We start from the raw sequence: 18443 nt of genomic DNA on the forward strand, positions 1-18443 counted from the left end.
TTGCAAGGTAATAGTAAGAGGAAGAGGCCACAGGCCAAGGAAAGGGGGAGGCTTCTAGAAGCTGGAACAAGCAGAGAAAGAGAGTCTACAGAAGGAATGCAGTCCTGCCAACATCTAGATTGTAGCCCCGTGAGATGCACTTTGGGCATCTGACCTCATACATTTTTTTGTGTTGTCTTAAGCCACAAAGTTGGCGGTGATTTGTTACAGGAGCCATAGGAAACTCATACAGGCACTAACAAAGATGGTGGCCACCTGAACAATATTTCTCTCTGAGTCTGTTTTGCATCTGTCAAATGGGGTTTATAATGATAGAATCAACCTCACAAAGTTGCTGTAAGGACGAACTGAGGCCAACTGTGTAATGTTTGAGAAGGGTACCTGGCACATGGCAAACAGGTCAGTAAATGGAGGCATTGGGACATTTGTACTTTTCTTATTATTACCTTGCGACATTGTTGCAAAATTCAGCACCTTCCCATCTCGTAGGGTTTGGACCAGGCTTATTATCAGAAACCATCAGTATTTGCCTCGCCTTTCCTTCCTTCCTTCCTTCCCCGTCCACTAATATTAGTAAGAGCTAGTGGAATCCACGAGGTGACGGTACCAATGTTCCCTTTCGTATTTCCTGAGTGCCCACCGGGGCAGGCCCCGAGCCAGGCCTCGGCCAGGTGCCCCTCTCTGCGTCTTTAGTTCCATCTGACGGAGGGATAACTCACGTTTACACAGTAGGGTCATTGGCAGCCATGAGCGCTGTCTGAGATTTCCCTACGTGTCTCCCGCAGCCTGGCCTGGTTACGCTTCTGCCCGGACAACCTGAGTGGCTCCCACCCACCCATCACACCTGGTGCAGGGGCGCACCCCTCGCTGCTTCCCCTCCCTGAGCCTCGGTTTCCTCTGCTGTGACACGGGTGGACGATAGGGCCTCCAGAGGGTGGACAGCAGAGCCCGTGTCTGAAAGGCCCTTCTTTGTCAGCACCAGCTGCGGAGTGGCTGCTCCCCCTCGGCCAGTCTGGCTGCCATTTAACTGACGCAGGAACTTTTGGTGTTTCTCTCTCCTCCACATGCTTACCAGTCTCGCCTCCCTCTCAGATGGTAGAAATATGCTCCTGTGTTTTCCCTTCATACTTGTAATCATGTTGCGTTTTCATGTATTTGCATGACTAATCCATGCGGAATTGTTTTGCTATGTATAGTGGTGGGGTTAACTTTATTTTCTTCCAAATGCAGCCAAGCCAGGCACTGACTTATCCTTTCTCTGCCAACTGGAAATTCCACATTCGTCATGTATTAAATTCTTTTATGTATAAAATTCACAAATTAATTTTTTAAATATTTTTAATTGATTCCAGAGAGAGGAAGGGAGAGAGAGAGAGAGAGCTGAGAAACATCGGATCCATTGTCTCCTACACTCACCCGGACCAGGGATCAACTGGGAATTAAACCCACCACCCTTTGGTGTACGAGAAAATGCTCCAACCAACTGAGCCACACTGGCCAGTGCTCAAATTAATTTTTTAAATATACACACCTGGAAAACGCTAAGCTACATTTTCATTTTCATTCCTAAGTATACATTTGACCCTTGAACAACATGGGTGTTAGGGGTACTGACACCCCACTCAGTGGAAAATCTGTAACTTCTGACTCCCCCAAAACTTAACTACTAATAGCCTACTATTGACCGGAAGCTTTACCGATAACAAGCAGTTGATTAACACATATTTTGTATATGTATTATATAGTGTATTCTTACAATAAAGTAAGCTAGATAAAAGAAACGTTATTGCCGAAACTGGTTTGGCTTGGTGGATAGAGCGTCGGCCTGCAGACTGAAGGGTCCCAGGTTTGATTCCGGTCAAGGGCATGTACCTGGGTTGCAGGCACATCCCCAGTGGGAGATGTGCAGGAGGCAGCTGATCGATGTTTCTCTCTCATCGATGTTTCTGGCTCTCTATCTCTCTCCCTTCCTCTCTGTAAAAAATCAATAAAATATATTTTTTAAAAAAAAGAAACGTTATTAAGAAAATCTTAAAGAGCCTGGGCCTGTGTGGCTCAGTGGGTTGGGCATCATCCAGTGCACTAAAAGGTTGCAGGCTCGATCCCCGGTATGGTGGGGTGTGCAGGAGGCAGCAGATTGATGTTTCTCTCTCTCCCTTTCCTTTCTCTCTAAAAATCAATTTTAAAATATTTAAACAAAAGAAAATCATAAGAAGAGAAAATACATTTACAGTACTGTACATATTTACTTTAAAATATCCACATGTAAGTGGATCTGCACAGTTCAAACCCAATGCTCAGGGGTCAACTGTATATACATGGATTATATAGTGCGGTTATTCATTCAGCAAACACTTCCTCAGGGCCTGTTCTGTGCCAGGCACTATGCTGGGCACCGGGGACACCACCACAAAACAAAACAAATATAAACCCCTGCCTTGGGGCATGGGCACAGACAACAAACAACCAATGCATAAATGTGGGACATGTCAGGTGGTGGTAAGAAACGAAATAAGGTGATTTTTTTAAATATATATTTTATTGATTTTTTACAGAGAGGAAGGGAGAGGAATAGAGAGATAGAAACATCGATGAGAGAGAAACATCGATCAGCTGCCTCCTGCACACTCCCTACTGGGGATGTGCCCACAACCAAGGCACATGCCCTTGACCGGAACCGGACCTGGGACCCTTGAGTCCACAGGCTGACACTCTATCCACTGAGCCAAACCGGCCAGGGCAAATAAGGTGATTTTAATGGAGGGGAGAGAGCGCTGTTTTAGAGAGCTGGTCAGAGAAAGCTTCTCAGAGGAGGTGCTGTGAGCCGAGACCTGAAGGAGGTGGAGCCACATGGACTCTCAGGGAAGAGGTTGCTAGGTGGAGGGAACAAGTGCAAAGGTCCTGCGTTGAGACCAGGCCTGGTGAGTTTTCAGTGTAACCAGAAGGCCAGTGAGGCTAGAGTGGAATGAGCAAAAGGGAGAGAGGGAGCAGGTGAGGGCAGTGGGGGGACAGGGCCTTGTGGGCTATAGTGGGGCTTCTCTCCTGAATGAGGTGGGAGCCATAGAGGGTTCTGGACAGAGAAAGGATGTGCCCTGACCCAGGTGTTTACAGATAACTCCGCTGGCTGCGTTGGGAGGAACACAGTTGGGGGTAAGAGTGGAGCTGGGAGACCTGGGTGGAGACACCTACACTGGTCCAGGCAAAAGATGACCGCCATGTGGCAGGGTTCGGGCCAAGGAGTCGGTGAGAAGTGTTTGGATACTGGGTAGATTCTGAAGGCAGAGCTCATGTTAAGCAGAGAAACATCCCAGGTTTCTGGACTGAGTGCTCTGGAAGACAGAGCTGCCATTTCTGGGTCCGGTCTGATCGGAAGGGGATCGGATGTGGCGGTGCTGAGTGTGAGGTGCCCATGAGAACCCCATGTGGGGCACCGGGAGATGGGTGTCTCGGGGTGCGCGGCTTGGGGGCCAGGCCTTCCCAGGGATGGACCTTTGGGAATCATCAGGTTGGAATCGGTTGAGGTCCTGAGTTTACAGGAGTGACCCCGAGAGACCTGGTGTATCTGGGAAGAGAAGAAGCTGCGGCCTGGGCACCACTCGGACGGCCTGGGGTGGGACTAGCTGGCAGGGACCTCCGGAGCCACGGGATCTCGTTAGGAGACCTGGTCATCCGAGGGCATGGCTTGAAGCCTTGAGCCTCGCCTGTTTGCTGAGGTCTGCGGGCCCGGGGTCAGGTAGGGCCTCACAGCTGTGGGCCCCTGGGAGGAGGTGGCCTTTCTCTAGGAATGCTGGGTTAGCGATCAGAGTGGGGCAGGCGTGGGGTGGGACTCTGAAGCAGCAGCTGTAATTATTGAGCACCAACTGTATGTGACCACACTGGATAATCCCATGTTAACTCTATGCCTCACACTGACAATACCCCCATGCCAGCTGTATATAGGTAACTATACTGTAAAGTATACAACTGGCCCCGTGACTGGTGGGAGATGCAGTGAAACTGAGGGGGTATACAGTTTACATGGGGGTGGAAGGTTGGTGTGGGAGGACAGCCAGCTGCCTGCACCCTCTGCCGATTGTATACCTCCCCCTAGCTGTATACCGTACCCTTACTGTATACCCCACACTGATTAAACACCCTGTAGCAACTGTCTACCTCCATGTCAGCTGTGTGACTCCACACTGGGTGTAAATGCCACTCTGACTGCCCCCCATGCAGTATCCCCATCCCCACATTGGTCGTACACCCCTACCCTACAGTACAGCACATCCATTTCCACTGTAAACCCCAGGCCAGCTGTATAGCTCCTGGCATCCCATGCCTGGTCTTTGACTAGTTTTGGTTTTTTGCTTTAGTCCCATTTCACAGTGGAGGGAACTGAGCCTCAGGGAAGGCAAGGCGCTGGCCTAAGTGTTCTCTGGTTGGGGGGGCGGGGCAGTATTTGAATCCAGGGCCACCCAGCAGGATGTTGGCTCCACAGGACACACGGGACCCGGTGTCCAGCCCAGAGCCTGCTCCCGTAGGGGCTCAATAAATCTCTGTTCTACAAAACAGTGGCTCCTGGGTTCACAGTTGTGAGAGTGTGCAGGGATGATGACTCAGTGTGTAGCTTTGGGGGCCATACAGGGACCATCTGGGGGCGGGGCCAGGCAGGAATGTGGCATGGGGGCTGCCGGCCCCAATTTTCAAGAAATTGGCCGTGTGGATTTTTTTAAAATATATTTTTATTGATTTCAGAGAGGAAGGAAGAGGGAGAGAGAGATGGAAACATCAATGATGAGAAGGAACCATTGATTGGCTGCCTCCTGCACGCCCCCCACTGGGGATTGAGCCCGCAACCCGGGCACGTGCCCTTGGTCGGAATCGAACCTGGGACCCTTCAGTCCGCAGGCCGACGCTCTACCCACTGAGCCAAACCGGGTAGGGCGGCCGTGTGGGTTTTTATACGGACTCTCTCAATGTTTAACTGTCGCCATTTAATGTTTTTAAATGCAGCTCAAAATAAAATACAGCCACTTGGTTTGAGAATTTTCAGCTCAAATACTTCACAGTTGGGCGTTTGGGGGCCGGTTTTGTGGCGGGCGCCCGGCTAGAAGCCGTCCTCCTTGTGCCTCAGTTTCCATTCCTAGAGAATGGGGTCAGATTAGGTGCCCTTTGGGGTTGAGAGGTGGGGGGGGGAGCCCAGGGGCGAGGGCGAAGCCCGGGGTTCTCCGATGGGGGCGGGCGGGGCGGGCTAAATCCGGCGGCGGGTGAGCGGCGGGAGCAGCTGCCCGGCCCCGCCCGCCTCCCCGCCTCCGCGGGTCAGTCCCCTGGCAGCCGCTCCGCTGGGGCCGGTCGGACTGGTTCGGGCCGCCCCGCCCGGCTCCCTGCGGGGAGGAGCCGCCGCCAGTCGGTCCGACCGCCCCTCCCTCGGGACACCCACGGGGCCAGACCCCAGGCCGAGGGGGCGCGGGAGCCGGCGGGCGCGGCGCCGCAGGGATGGGGGGCGACCGGCAGCATTACTACGGGAAGCACGGTAGGCAGCCCCGCCCGCACCCGCCGGGCCGCGGGGAGGGGGCGCAGGGGGTGCCAGCTCTGCCCGCGGCGCCCCCTCCGCCGCCAGCACCGGCCAGCACCCCGCGCCCCCGTCCCCCCCGGAGCGCCGCTCAGAGTCCCCTCCGAACCCCTCCCCGAGGGGCCCGTCCTTGAAGCCCTCTCCCCAGTTCTCCTGTGGGGTTCCCCCGGGGACCCTCCCCGCTCCACCTGGCGCCCTGGCGGCCCCCGTTCCAGCCCGCGCCCCGGAGGGTGGCCTCCCCGCGCTGGCGGCTGTGCTGGGGGCTTGGGCACGTCCTCCCCCGGAGGCGGGCGAGGCGGGTCGGAGGCGCCTCTGAAACTTATTCCTGGGACCGAAGACCCCGCGGGAGCGTCTGCGGGCGGGTGGGCGCCCGGCGCCCCTGGGCCCACCAGCTCTGCCTGTGACTTTCAGGGACGCCGCAGAAGTACGACCCCACCTTCAAGGGACCCATCTACAACCGGTGAGCGCCCCGGGTTCCCGTGGGGCGAGGGGGAGTCTGCTAATGTCCCACCCCTGTCTCCACACTCCCCCGTCTGTTCGCCAACACACTGGTGATAAATAGTTTGCAACTTGACGGTGAAAGGATTGGTTTCCTTAATATAAAGAGTCCTTACAAATGAATTAAAAAAAAAAAAAGAAAGAAACTCAGGCAAAAGCCTGGGACAAGAAATACTGCAGGCGATGAAGTTATGGAAAAATGTTTCAAACTCAATGGAGAGTAAAGGAATATAATTTAAAACGATAACCAGATAGAATTTCCTACCACCGATTAGCAAAGAGTAAGTAGATCAACACACATGTTCTGCATTGAAAGTAATTGTTGCGGTTTTTTTCAAGGGGATATGGAAATGTGAACATTTTAAGTGTGCATGTTTTTGTTCCAAAGATTAAAATTCTAAGGAAAAAAGTTTTTTGTTGTTTTTTAATTAAATCTTTATTGTTCAGATTATTACAGTTGTTCCTCTTTTTCCCCCCCATAGCTTCCCTCCACCCAGTTCCCACCCCACCCTCTGCCCTTACCCCTCCCACTGTCCTCATCCATAGGTGTACGAATTTTGTCCAGTCTCTTCCTGCACCCCCACACCCCTTTCCCCCCAAGATTTGTCAGTCCACTCCCTTTCCATGCCCCTGGTTCTATTATATTCACCAGTTTACTCTGTTCATCAGATTTTTTATTCACTTGATTTTTAGATTCACTTGTTGATAGATATGTATTTGCTGTTCATAATTTTTATCTTTACCTTTTTCTTCTTCCTCTTCTTAAAGAATACCTTTATCTGACCGTTATCTGACCTTCTATTCTGAATGATAGCTTTGCTGGATAAAGTAATCTTGGTCGTAGGTTCTTGCTATTCATCACTTTGAATATTTCTTGCCACTCCCTTCCTGCCTGCATAGTTTCTGTTGAGAAATCAGCTGACAGTTGTATGGGTACTCCCTTGTAGGTAACTGACTGTTTTTCTCTTGCTGCTTTTAAGATTCTCTCTTTGTCTTAGGGGAAAAAGTTTTAATAAATCTTGCACACATGGACAAAAAATGTGTGAAATATCTGTCTTTTAGAAAATGGCAAAAATCTAACCATCTGAATGTCCATCCTTTGCAACTAGTTAGCTAAGTTACAGTGGATGCTTAGGTTAATATTACACAGCTGTTCAAATGTACGAGTCCTGCCTTCGTTAGTGTGCTCGATGGTTAGAGCATCGGCCCTTGCACCATAAGGTTCGATTTCACATCAATATTTCTCTGTCTCTCTCTGACTCTCTCTATTTCCCCCTTCCCTCCCTTCCACTCTCTATAAAAGATCAGTGGACACCCACACCTTCTCTACCCTCTACCACTCCTCATCTGGTAATTCCTTCAGGTTTCCATCTGAAAATCACTTTTTCTGAGGTCTTCGGAACTGTCTTGGAAAAGCAGAGCATAACAATCACCAGAAACATTGTAGTTATTCATTACTTTTTCCCTTTATCAATCTGATCTCAGGATCTAAATAGCTGGGTTTTTTAGTATTTGTCTGATGGTGTTTTAGACACCAAAGTGCCTATCTACTGACTAGGACATCGTCACTGTTTTTCTTTTTTTTAAAATATATTTTATTGATTTTTTACAGAGAGGAAGGGAGAGGGATAGAGAGTTAGAAACATCGATCAGCTGCCTCCTGCACACCCCCTACTGGGGATGTGCCCACAACCAAGGTACATGCCCTTGACCGGAATCAAACCTGGGACCCTTGAGTCCGCAGGCCGACGCTCTATCCACTGAGCCAAACCGGTCAGGGCTTGTCACTGTTTTTCCATGTCTCCATTTATGTTTTAATATTCCAGCATCTGCCCTGTGATCCCTAAGCAAACAGGAATCTATTCAACAAAGTAGATACAAGAAGACTATGTTCACTGTCATGTTAATAGAGGAGCTGAGGCATATTAAACATTTTAAGAGTTTATTTTAGCAAAAACAAATTCAACTCCGGCTGCACCAAATCAGAAGTGGTTAGGCATGTTCCACTGATGGGAGCTCAGGAAGATAGTTTTATAGAGAAGGTGGAGACAAACTAAGAAAATTATTATTATTATTTTTAAATATATATTTTATTGATTTTGTACAGAGAGGGATAGAGAGTTGGAAACATCGATGAGAGAGAAACATGGATCAGCTGCCTCTTGCACACCCCCTACTGGGGATGTGCCCGCAACCAAGGTACATGCCCTTGACCGGAATCGAACCTGGGACCTTTCAGTCCACAGGCTGACGCTCTATCCACTGAACCAAACCGGCTAGGGCCTAAGAAAATCATTGATGGGCTATGGCTTACAACCTTTGCGTTTTGATTTTGTAAACGTGAGGCACTTATAGGCTTTGATTTTTGGATTGCTGCCTAAACCGCTAAGGTATTAGGGCCATCTCAGTCTCCTGGTCTCCTGGTTTAATTAATTTAGTAGTCTTCATAATGCTTTATTTATTCATTCACTTATTTGTTAATTCATAAATTCAATTTGAATTCATATTGATTCTGCCAGGCAAGGTACTAACCGCAATAATTGACGTTGTGGAGTACGCAATAATAAAGGTATGGATAAGGTGTGTATGCAGGAAGGATGGGGGGTGATGGCCATCCGTGCCTGAGGTGGTAGAAGCTAACTGGCCTTGGTTTTGAAGACACAGTGGGCATTTCCCAGTGAGTCAAAGTGAGGAATAGTAAAAAGAAAAAAGATCAATGGAAAAAAATATCCTTGATGAGGATTAACATAACAACAACAACAAAATGTACAAGAGTCATAAGTGATGATATGGACCCCTCAATATATTAAGTAAAAATAGCACAGAACAGGAGGTGTATCATCACACTTAAGGAAAAAAAAAATTTAACATTAATACCTAATAAATAACCCAAAGGACTAACTAACAGGTTATTTATGGGCAGGCAGGGATATGTGTGTGTGTGTGGCGGGGGTGGGGGGGGGGGATTTATTTCTTTATTGTATACATCCCTATTTTGTGGTTTTAATTTTTACATTGTTCATTTATTTTTTTAATTTTTATTTATTGATTTTGGAGAGAGAGAGAAAAACACATCAATTTATTGTGCCACTTATTTATGTATTCATTGGTTGATCCTTGTATGTGCCCTGACCAGGGGTCGAACCTGCACCCTTGGCATATAAGGGACGACATTCTAACCAACTGAACTACCTGGCCAGGGCTCATCCATTTTTTACTATAATATATATTTTTTTAAATATATATTTTATTGATTTTTTTACAGAGAGGAAGGGAGAGAGATAGTTAGAAACATCGATGAGAGAGAAACATCGATCAGCTGCCTCCTGCACATCTCCCACTGGGGATGTCCCCGCAACCCAGGTACATGCCCTTGACCGGAATCGAACCTGGGACCCTTCAGTCCTCAGGCCTACGCTCTATCCACTGAGCCAAACCGGTTTCGGCGATATAATATTTAACCTTATAAAAATAATTTAAATTGAAAAAATATGTAATGCTGGCAGCGATGTGAGAAAATGGACATCCTCAATCAAAAGAGAGCTGCACGTTGCTGCACCTGCTTTGAGGACAGTGTGCCATTACGCGTTAAAATGTAAAGTGTATGTGCCCTTCGGTATAGCATCTGCGTAAGTCAGGAACATGTCCAAATCACACACGAGTGTAAGTGTGCGCACCGGGTCCCGTGGGTCTCTGATCCTCAGGGCACCGAGGCCCCGCCCTGACACTGTCTCCTGCTCCCAGGGGCTGCACAGACATCATTTGCTGTGTGTTCCTCCTCCTGGCCATCGTGGGCTACGTGGCCGTGGGGATCATCGGTGAGTGGAGGAGGGAACAGGACTGAGGGTTCCTGGGTGAGAGGGAAGCCACAGCCTCTGGGTCAGGAGTGGGACTGACGCCGAGGAGTGGCAGGCAGTGCCTCAGTGGCTCTGGATTCCTCCACAGCTTGGACCCATGGAGACCCTCGGAAGGTGATCTACCCCACTGATAGCCGAGGCGAGTTCTGCGGGCAAAAGGGCACAAAAAATGCGTAAGTCTAGCTCCTTATTGCCTGGTGGGTCTGGGGAGAGGAGTGGGCAGGAGGGCTTCATGAGGTCTGGGGAGAAGGTTCTAGGCTTCTACTTCCAGCCATCCGTTAGTCCAGTCAACAAATATTTGTAAAACTCCCACCATCCCCAGCCATTGTACGAGGCCTTGGGGACGCAGCATTAAATGAGACATTAAGAGTCTTGTCCTCTGGAGGCCCACGTTTTAGGGGAGAGACAGAGAGGAGACGTTATGGGATCTGATGCCGGTCATGACAGCTGAGGTAAAAGAGGGAGTTCTTTCACTTCACCTGTACATGTGAGGGTTATGTCACTCCCTGGCTGTGTGACCTAGGGCATGTGTCTCAATCTCTCTGATCCTATTTTCCTCATCTCCAAACTGGGGATTCTAACAGTCCCACTCTAATAAGGCTGCTGTGATGGTTAGATGAGCCTATATGTGTTCAGAGCTTAGAAAGTACTTGACATGAAGTTGCTGCTGCTGCAGTTATTGTTATTGTTGTTGCTTTCATTAAGATACTAGTGGCCCGGTGCACGAAATTCATGCACATTAAAAGGGAATTAATTAGAGGAAATGTTTTAATATTGCTATTTGCCCTTTCTCTATAATAGAAGCATCAGAGATGAAAGAAAATTAGTAAAATGTATATGAAAATCTCCCTCCTGTTAGAGTCTGGGGGACCCAGAGTCAAGTCCCCGCCCACCTGCATGTGCCTCAAAATCGTGCCAGACCCAGACCCAGCCGGCCCCACCCCCATCAAGCCCCACAGGGTGGGGGTCACAGCCTCAGGTCCCCCCGGCCCTGGTGTGAGGGTGCAAGGGCATGACGACCATTTGCACATTAGCTCTTTATTATATAGGATAGGATAGGATTTTATATAGGGTGGTTGAGAAGTCTTGACAGTTTCCATCTCCCTTTCCCATCCCCAGGAACAAACCCTTCCTGTTTTATTTCAACATTGTGAAGTGTGCCAGCCCCCTGGTCCTGCTGGAATTCCAGTGTCCCACCCCCCAGGTAACCTGTCCCCTCCCCACCCCCTTCTCTGTCCCCCATTTCCAACACCAGGTCCTTTTTCTCCTGTAGTGATGACTTCTCACCCAGCTTTTTCCTTTTCCCTGGTGAATGGGAGGTGGAACTTCTATTTTGAGTGGGGATCAGGTGTCTGACCCCACCCAACCCTGCCTCCTGCTCCCCCAAGATCTGCGTGGAGAAGTGCCCCAACCGATACCTCACCTATCTGAATGCTCGTGGTTCCCCGGACTTTGAGTACTACAAGCAGTTCTGCGTGCCTGGCTTCCAGAACAACAAGGTGAGGGGAGCCTAGGCAGGGCCAGGCGGAGGGTGCTGGTCTGGGGGGTTAACTGTCCCCTCTCTCCACAGGGTGTGGCTGAGGTGCTTCGGGATGGCGACTGCCCCCCAGTCCTCACTCCCAGCACACCGCGTGAGTCTGGGGTCCTGTGAGCTCTGGTGGGGTGTGGGGAGGTGCCAGGGGCTCAGCTTGACTGCTGTCCCATCCCCTGCTCCATGTAGTGGCCCAACGATGCTTCCCAGCCATCCACGCCCATAAGGGGGTCCTCATGGTGGGCAACGCGACGACCTATGAGGATGGGCACGGCGTTCGGAAAAACATCACTGAGCTGGTTGAGGGCGCCAAGTGAGGACTGCAGCCCGCCACACCGGCGTTGCGCTTTCCTGGGTGGGACAGAGCATCCCATGGGGCTGGACCAGTCAGGGAGGGCTCTGACGCCACCCTCGTATGCCTTTCCCCAGGAAGGCCAATGGGGTCCTGGAGGCTCGGCAGCTGGCCATGCGGATATTTGAAGATTACACTGTCTCCTGGTACTGGATTATCATGTAAGATGGGAGGAACGGTGGCCTTTTCTGGGCTGGGCCATCTGAAGCTGGTGAGAGGGTGGGGACTACTCATGCCCCCATTTTATCCCTCAGAGGCCTGGTCATCGCCATGGTGATGAGCCTCCTGTTCATCGTGCTGCTCCGCTTCCTGGCTGGCATTATGGTCTGGGTGATGATCATCATGGTGATTCTAGTACTGGGCTACGGTACGTCTCCCCCTCCCTTCCTACTCCCCTCCTCATAGTCCGCAAAATGCTCATGCCCTTTGACCTGCCACTGGCCCATTAAGCATCTTCTAAGCCAGCGGTTCTCAACCTGTGGGTCGCGACCCCTTTGGCGGTCGGACGACCCTTTCACAGGGGTCGCCTAAGACCATCCTGCATATCAGATATTTACATTACGATTCATAACAGTAGCAACATGACAGTTATGAAGTAGCAACGAAAATAATTTTATGGTTGGGTCACAACATGGGGAACTGTATTTAAAGGGCCAGAAGGTTCTAAGCCATCAGATGTCCTCTACCTTGTCTTCCACCTGTGGGCTAAATCGTAGTCTTCCAAACTGGGGCCCGGATCTGTATTTCATGACACCAAAAGGCATTCGCAAGTAGACTACTTAGGACAGTGGCTAATGATACATGCTCTGGCACCAGAAAGCTGGGGGTTCAAATGTCGGTTTTGCCAACTCCTCACTCTGTGACCTTGGGCAAGTGACTCAACCTCCCTGTGCCTCAATTTCTTCTTCTATAAAATGGGGATAATTAGTATTTACTAGTTAGGAGGCTTAATGAGAAGAAGGTAGTATGCAGAGGAGATGGAGAGAGCTGAGACCTAAGGAACCAACAGGCCAAGTTCAAAACCCAGTGCTTTATATTCTGATTATTCTTTTTTATAGAGGCTTTAAAAAAAAGTTTTTATTGATTTTAGAGAGAGAGAAACATTGATGTGAGAGAGAAACATGGGTTGGTTGCCTCCCTTACGTTCTGGGACTGAACCCACAACCTGGGCATGTGCCCTGACCAGGAATCAACTGCCAACTCTTTGGTGTATGGGACGATGCTCAACCAACTGAGCCCCACTGGGCAGGGCCTGTTTATTCATTTAAACTTTCCATTTGGAAAGATGGCCTGATATGCAACCCAATCTGAGGACACAGATATTAAAATATTCATGTTAATAGTAGTTTCTATCTGGATGCTGGCATTTTAGGCAACTAGACTTTTTTTTTTTTTTTACTTTATCTGTATTTTACAATTTTCTTCTACAAAGAACTAAGAGGAATACTGAAAATTCCTAATGCTACCCCACTGGATGTTAACACCCATGTCCTCCCTTACTACCCATGAATCATTGTTACAGAGTTGCAAGGGGGTCAGGAAAGCCTCAGACCATACAGCACCCTGACACCTATTCATTCATTCATTCATTCATTCATTCATTAAACATGTACTGAGTGTCTATTGTATCCTAGGCAGTTTTCTTGGTGCTGGGATTATAGCATTGAATAAAACAGGACAAATCTTTGCTCCTGTGGAGTTATATTCCTGGAGGTATGGAGCAGATGGACAAGAAAAAACAACAACAGAAAACCCTCTAGGATATCAAAGCAGAGCAGGGGGATAAGAAGTTGGAGTGTGAGAGGGTAAGATTCTAGAAAGGGGAAAGGTTTCTGGAAGGTCTCATGAGAAGGCGACATTTCAGCACAGGAGGATACGAAGGATCTGTTGGGGAGAGAATGTATCAGAAGCGGGAAGAGCTGGTGCAAAAGCTCAGAGACGGGAGCAAGCAATGGCAGCCGCTCTCAGCCTCCATTTTTGCTTCTGTTAAACTGGGCGGTGGCACCCGCTGTGCTCCATTGGTGGGGCAGTGGGTGTGCTGTAGCACGGCGGTCCTCCTGTGCAGGTATATTTCACTGCTACATGGAGTACGCCCGACTGCGTGGTGAAGCCGGCTCCGACATCTCCCTGGTGGATCTCGGCTTTCAGACAGACCTCCGCGTGTACCTGCACTTGAGGCAGACCTGGATGGCTTTCAGTGAGTCCCACCCCCCATTCCTGCCCCCAGCTAGGCACGGGAGGGAGTGGGGGCCTAGGCAGCTGGCAGACGTGGCCACCCTCTGCCCCCGACAGTGATCATTCTGAGCATCCTTGAGGTTATCATCATCTTGCTGCTCATCTTTCTACGGAAGAGAATTCTCATCGCCATTGCCCTCATCAAAGAAGCCAGCAGGTAGGTGTGAGGGGGTCAGGCTTGGGTGGTGCCGGGGCTGCTCGGTCCCTCACGCCCATATCTCTGCTCCCCTCCAGGGCTGTGGGATATGTGATGTGCTCCCTGCTATACCCACTGGTCACCTTCTTCCTGCTGTGCCTTTGCATCGCCTACTGGGCCAGCACTGCCGTGTATCCACTGCCAGGCCCCGATTCCTCACCCCGGGGATGGCTCAAGACCACACTTGCCTGGAAGTGACCTGCAGCTTGGGGGCGGGCCCAAAACTTGGTGGGGGGAGGGACGCTTTCTCACAAGCCCCTGGGGTCCCTAATCTCAGACCTCAGGCTCCTTAACGAGCTCCCAGCTTCCTGTCCACTTCCAACGAAGCTATTTATAAAATCTTCGGAGATGTCAACACCTGCCCAGTTAATGGGAAAACCTGCAGCCCTGAGGTGGGTATTCAGAGGTGGGGCGTTGGGGGTGGGGAGGGGGGAGGAGCTATTTCCCCAGCAGCCCATCGAGGATCTGAAACCTCTCATCCCAACTTTGGGACCATTCAACAAACAACTGGTGCCTGCCGACGGCCCTGTGCTGGATATGGGGGTATGGAGGGGAAGAGGTCCACCTTGGCAGCTCCCATACCCCTGTCTTAACCCAGTGATGGCCAGTTCTTGCTTCTAGAACTCCTTCTTTGCCTTCCACAAGCCCCTATCCTGACCCCAGCGATCCTTATGCTGACCTCTGCCACTCCTGTCCTGTCCATGTGGCCGCTCCACTGACACAGGACCCCACCCTGACCCCCCAAATAGCCTAGGCTACCTCACTGACACCCACTGAGTTTGTTCCATGATCCCTAGTCTTGCTTCTAGAACCCCTTTTACAAGACCCAGTCCTGCACCCCCAACCCCTTAACTCTGATCCCCGTGACTCCTGTCCCACCCTATGGTATAGCTGACCCAGACCTGACGCCCAGAGCCCACGCTGAACCCCGGGTCCCCATGTTGTGACGGCTCTGCATCTCTCTCACAGACCTTCCCCTCCTCCAACGAGTCCCGCCTGTGCCCTGGAGCCCACTGCCAGTTCGCCTTCTATGGTGGTGAGTCAGCTTACCACCGGGCCCTGCTGGGCCTACAGATCTTCAATGCCTTCATGTTCTTCTGGCTGGCCAACTTCGTGCTGGCTCTGGGCCAGGTCACGCTAGCTGGGGCCTTTGCCTCCTACTACTGGGCCCTGCACAAGCCAGATGACCTGCCTGCCTTCCCGCTCTTCTCCTCCTTCAGCCGGGCACTCAGGTGGGACCCCAGATGGGCTGGGGGTGGGGTGAGATGGGGTGGAGGAGGCCTGGCCCAGCCACTGACCATGCCCTTGGCCTGCAGGTACCACACGGGCTCCTTGGCCTTTGGTGCCCTCATTCTGGCCATCGTGCAGATCATCCGCGTGATGCTGGAGTACCTGGATCAGCGCCTGAAAGGTGAGGCCCAAATGCTGTGGGCTTTGGCCTTAAACTGGGGAGGCAGAACCGGGGGAAATCCGAATTGGTTCTTGCTTGAGGGCAAGGCTTGTGTGGGATAGTGATTGGTTTCTGACTATGGGCAGGCAGAACTGAAAGACTTGGGTGATTGGTTCCTGCGGTGGAGGGGATGGGTTGTACCATGGGAGCCTACAGGGATTGGTGTCTGTGGGAGGCGGGGCCAGAGCAGTGGTATGGGCTGTGATTGGTTCCTGTCTTGGAGGCTGGGCTGAAAAGCTTCAAGATTGGGTCCCCCATTGGGGGCATGCCCTCCAAGGGTCCTGGATGGAGGCTGTCCCCTCCTTGTCTCTTTGAGAAGGTGGGCTCTGGGAGTCCTGCACTGTGCAGGGGTGTGTACTAGTAATGAGGAGGTGTGTGTCGAGGGCGGAAGGGGGGGTGCAGAGGGGTGATGGTGGTGGTGTTCCCTCACCTTCACATCCCTCCATTTTCTCCCAGCTGCCGACAACAAGTTTGCCAAGTTCCTCATGACCTGTCTCAAATGCTGCTTCTGGTGCCTGGAGAAGTTCATCAGATTCCTCAATAGGAATGCCTACATCATGGTCAGTGGCCTGGGACCCATAACCAACCCACCAGCTCTTCCTGGAAGGGAGGGGCCCTCGTTCCCACCAGGGGCCCTGATCCTTCCCTTCTACTCCCTCCAGATCGCCATCTATGGTACCAACTTCTGCACCTCAGCCAAGAACGCCTTCTTCCTGCTGATGAGAAACATCATCAGGTTCGAGAAAACACCACCTCCCTCCGCCCTTGGCCCCCGAGCCAACATTCACACCTGCTCCTCACTCTCCCTTGCAGAGTGGCTGTCCTGGACAAAGTTACTGACTTCCTCTTCCTGTTGGGCAAACTTCTGATTGTGGGTAGTGTGGGTGAGTGCTGCTCACCCAGCCTGTCCGGCTGTGGGAGCCCATTGGGCTGTGGGGTCCCCATGTCTGCTTCTGTGGTGGTTTGGGCCTTCTCTGGGCAGGGGGCTACTTCCCTTAGTCAAACCCTCAACCATCTCGGTTTTCTCCCCCTGTCCAGGGATCCTGGCTTTCTTCTTCTTCACCCACCGTATTAGGATCATACAGGACACAGCACCGCCCCTCAATTATTACTGGGTCCCTATACTGGTATGGAACTTTGGGGATGGGTGGGTGTCGGGGGAGGAGGAGGAGTTGGGGCTCACCTGGCCCCCTTTGACTGGGCAGATAGGGTGGGGTCAGAAGTAGGGGATTGGTTATTTATTCCCACAAACATGAAGCACCTGCTATGGACCAGCCACAGAGGGAGGAAGGGCGTCTCTCCAGAGAACTGCAGTTTAGAGGCAAATAGACATTAATCAATAAATCAGTCATGATGTGGGTGGCTACGAGTTTGCAGACTGGCACGTGCCCCAGGGCAGAATTCTAGGGACCTTTTGGGGCCTGCGGTGCAAGTCTGGGAGTCCAGGCAGTTTCACGGAGGAAGTGATGTCAGGTCTACAATCTGAAGGACGCGCAGGCAACAACCAGGCATAGGGAACAAGGACAGAGCCTCTAAGGTGGGACCATCCCAGAGCAGTGAGGAAACCAGTGTAACTGGTGTGGAGGAAGTGAAGAGGGAGATAAGGGCAGGGAGGGAACAGGTGCTGGAGGGCTTAGGTCATCACAAATTCTAGGTGCAGGCCTTGGAGCCTGATGACCTAGATTTTTATTTTAGTCCTCTTTGCTAGTTCTGATATGTGTAACTTTGGGCAAGTTATTTAATCTCTCTACAGTCCACTCATGTCAGTCAATAAATGTTTATCAGGTACCTACCAAGGCCTTGTGAGTCACCAAATTGCTGAGGATGTTGCAGTAATCGGGACAGGCACAGTCTGGTGGAGATGTGGGCATTAAACCTGTACTGCCCTAAACGTGCATAAAATTGCAGCTAAATGAAGATCTCCGAGGAGGGGTGCTCAGTACTAGGAGAGCATAAAACAGGGTCTAGATGTCAGAGGCAACTCCTTGGAGGAGGTGTTACCTGAGGACTTGATGTTTGAGCTTAAAGCAGAATAAGGAGGAAGCATAATAAACTAGACTAAGTCAGGGCAATAGTATGTGCAAAGGCCCTGGGGTCAAAGAGAGCAAATAATGTCCTGTGGACGATAGGGCTTTGCCCACAGGGTTGAAGGGTTAGGTTATTTTTATTCTAAGGCGGGCTTACAGCATAGGAATGACGTGATCCCTGCCTGGGAGGGACAGGGTGGGTGGGAGTTGCCCTGGACAGGAGTTGGGATAGAAACAGCTCCTGTCCCCTCACCCAGACTGTGATCATTGGCTCCTACATGATCGCCCATGGCTTCTTCAGCGTCTACGGCATGTGTGTGGACACATTGTTCCTCTGCTTCTGTGAGTGACCCCTCAGCCCGACTCTTGCTGGGCCCTGACTCCCTTCTCCCCTCTGGGCACAACACCTTCCCGTGGGGCTACACATTCACCTGCCACATGCCCCCAGCTTCCCAGGGGCTGGCTGTCCCTCACCCGGGCCCTGGCATGCCCTCTCAGCTTCCTCCCTGCGCACAGAGCTGCTGCAGCTGGAACGCCCTGCCCTGGGCCCTTGGTTTCCAAGTTTTCAGCTTTGTTTGGGGGGAATCTGTGGCTGCCACTAACTCTGGTCTCTCAATCTGTCTGTTTTTGTTTTCTCTTTTCTCTTCCTCTCTTCCATGCCTGCTGGCTTCCCTGTTCTTCCCTGCCTCCCTTTTTCCCTCCCCTTCCTGACCACCCCATTTCCCCTGCCGGTTCCTGGGGGGAGC

At 51.1% G+C, this 18443-nt stretch overlaps 1 protein-coding gene across 3 annotated transcripts in view; it reads left to right on the forward strand.

Moving 5' to 3' along the window:
• SLC44A2 (solute carrier family 44 member 2 (CTL2 blood group)) overlaps positions 1 to 18443 on the forward strand; it is a 28338-nt gene that overhangs the window by 8227 nt on the left and 1668 nt on the right. The window contains exons 1-21 of one of the 3 annotated variants that reach the window (XM_070416028.1): positions 5327 to 5512; positions 5963 to 6011; positions 9794 to 9867; positions 9995 to 10079; positions 11026 to 11110; positions 11295 to 11405; positions 11477 to 11537; positions 11627 to 11750; positions 11867 to 11950; positions 12044 to 12156; positions 13855 to 13986; positions 14082 to 14181; positions 14259 to 14351; positions 14525 to 14612; positions 15190 to 15452; positions 15537 to 15631; positions 16127 to 16230; positions 16333 to 16406; positions 16484 to 16554; positions 16709 to 16797; positions 17955 to 18039. In XM_070416028.1, coding sequence (XP_070272129.1) covers positions 5476 to 5512; positions 5963 to 6011; positions 9794 to 9867; positions 9995 to 10079; positions 11026 to 11110; positions 11295 to 11405; positions 11477 to 11537; positions 11627 to 11750; positions 11867 to 11950; positions 12044 to 12156; positions 13855 to 13986; positions 14082 to 14181; positions 14259 to 14351; positions 14525 to 14612; positions 15190 to 15452; positions 15537 to 15631; positions 16127 to 16230; positions 16333 to 16406; positions 16484 to 16554; positions 16709 to 16797; positions 17955 to 18039 — 2017 coding nt within the window. In that variant the 5' untranslated portion in view covers positions 5327 to 5475. Of the gene's footprint in view, positions 1 to 5326; positions 5513 to 5962; positions 6012 to 9793; positions 9868 to 9994; positions 10080 to 11025; positions 11111 to 11294; positions 11406 to 11476; positions 11538 to 11626; positions 11751 to 11866; positions 11951 to 12043; positions 12157 to 13854; positions 13987 to 14081; positions 14182 to 14258; positions 14352 to 14524; positions 14613 to 15189; positions 15453 to 15536; positions 15632 to 16126; positions 16231 to 16332; positions 16407 to 16483; positions 16555 to 16708; positions 16798 to 17954; positions 18040 to 18443 lie in introns of those variants that run through there. The other 2 variants (XM_070416030.1, XM_070416029.1) reach the window with 2 other exon arrangements.

Source organism: Myotis yumanensis, unplaced genomic scaffold (genome assembly GCF_028538775.1).
Source record: "Myotis yumanensis isolate MYYU_CA2020_CCGP unplaced genomic scaffold, mMyoYum1.0.hap1 SCAF_5, whole genome shotgun sequence".
In the NCBI taxonomy this organism is placed as follows: Eukaryota; Metazoa; Chordata; class Mammalia; order Chiroptera; family Vespertilionidae; genus Myotis; species Myotis yumanensis.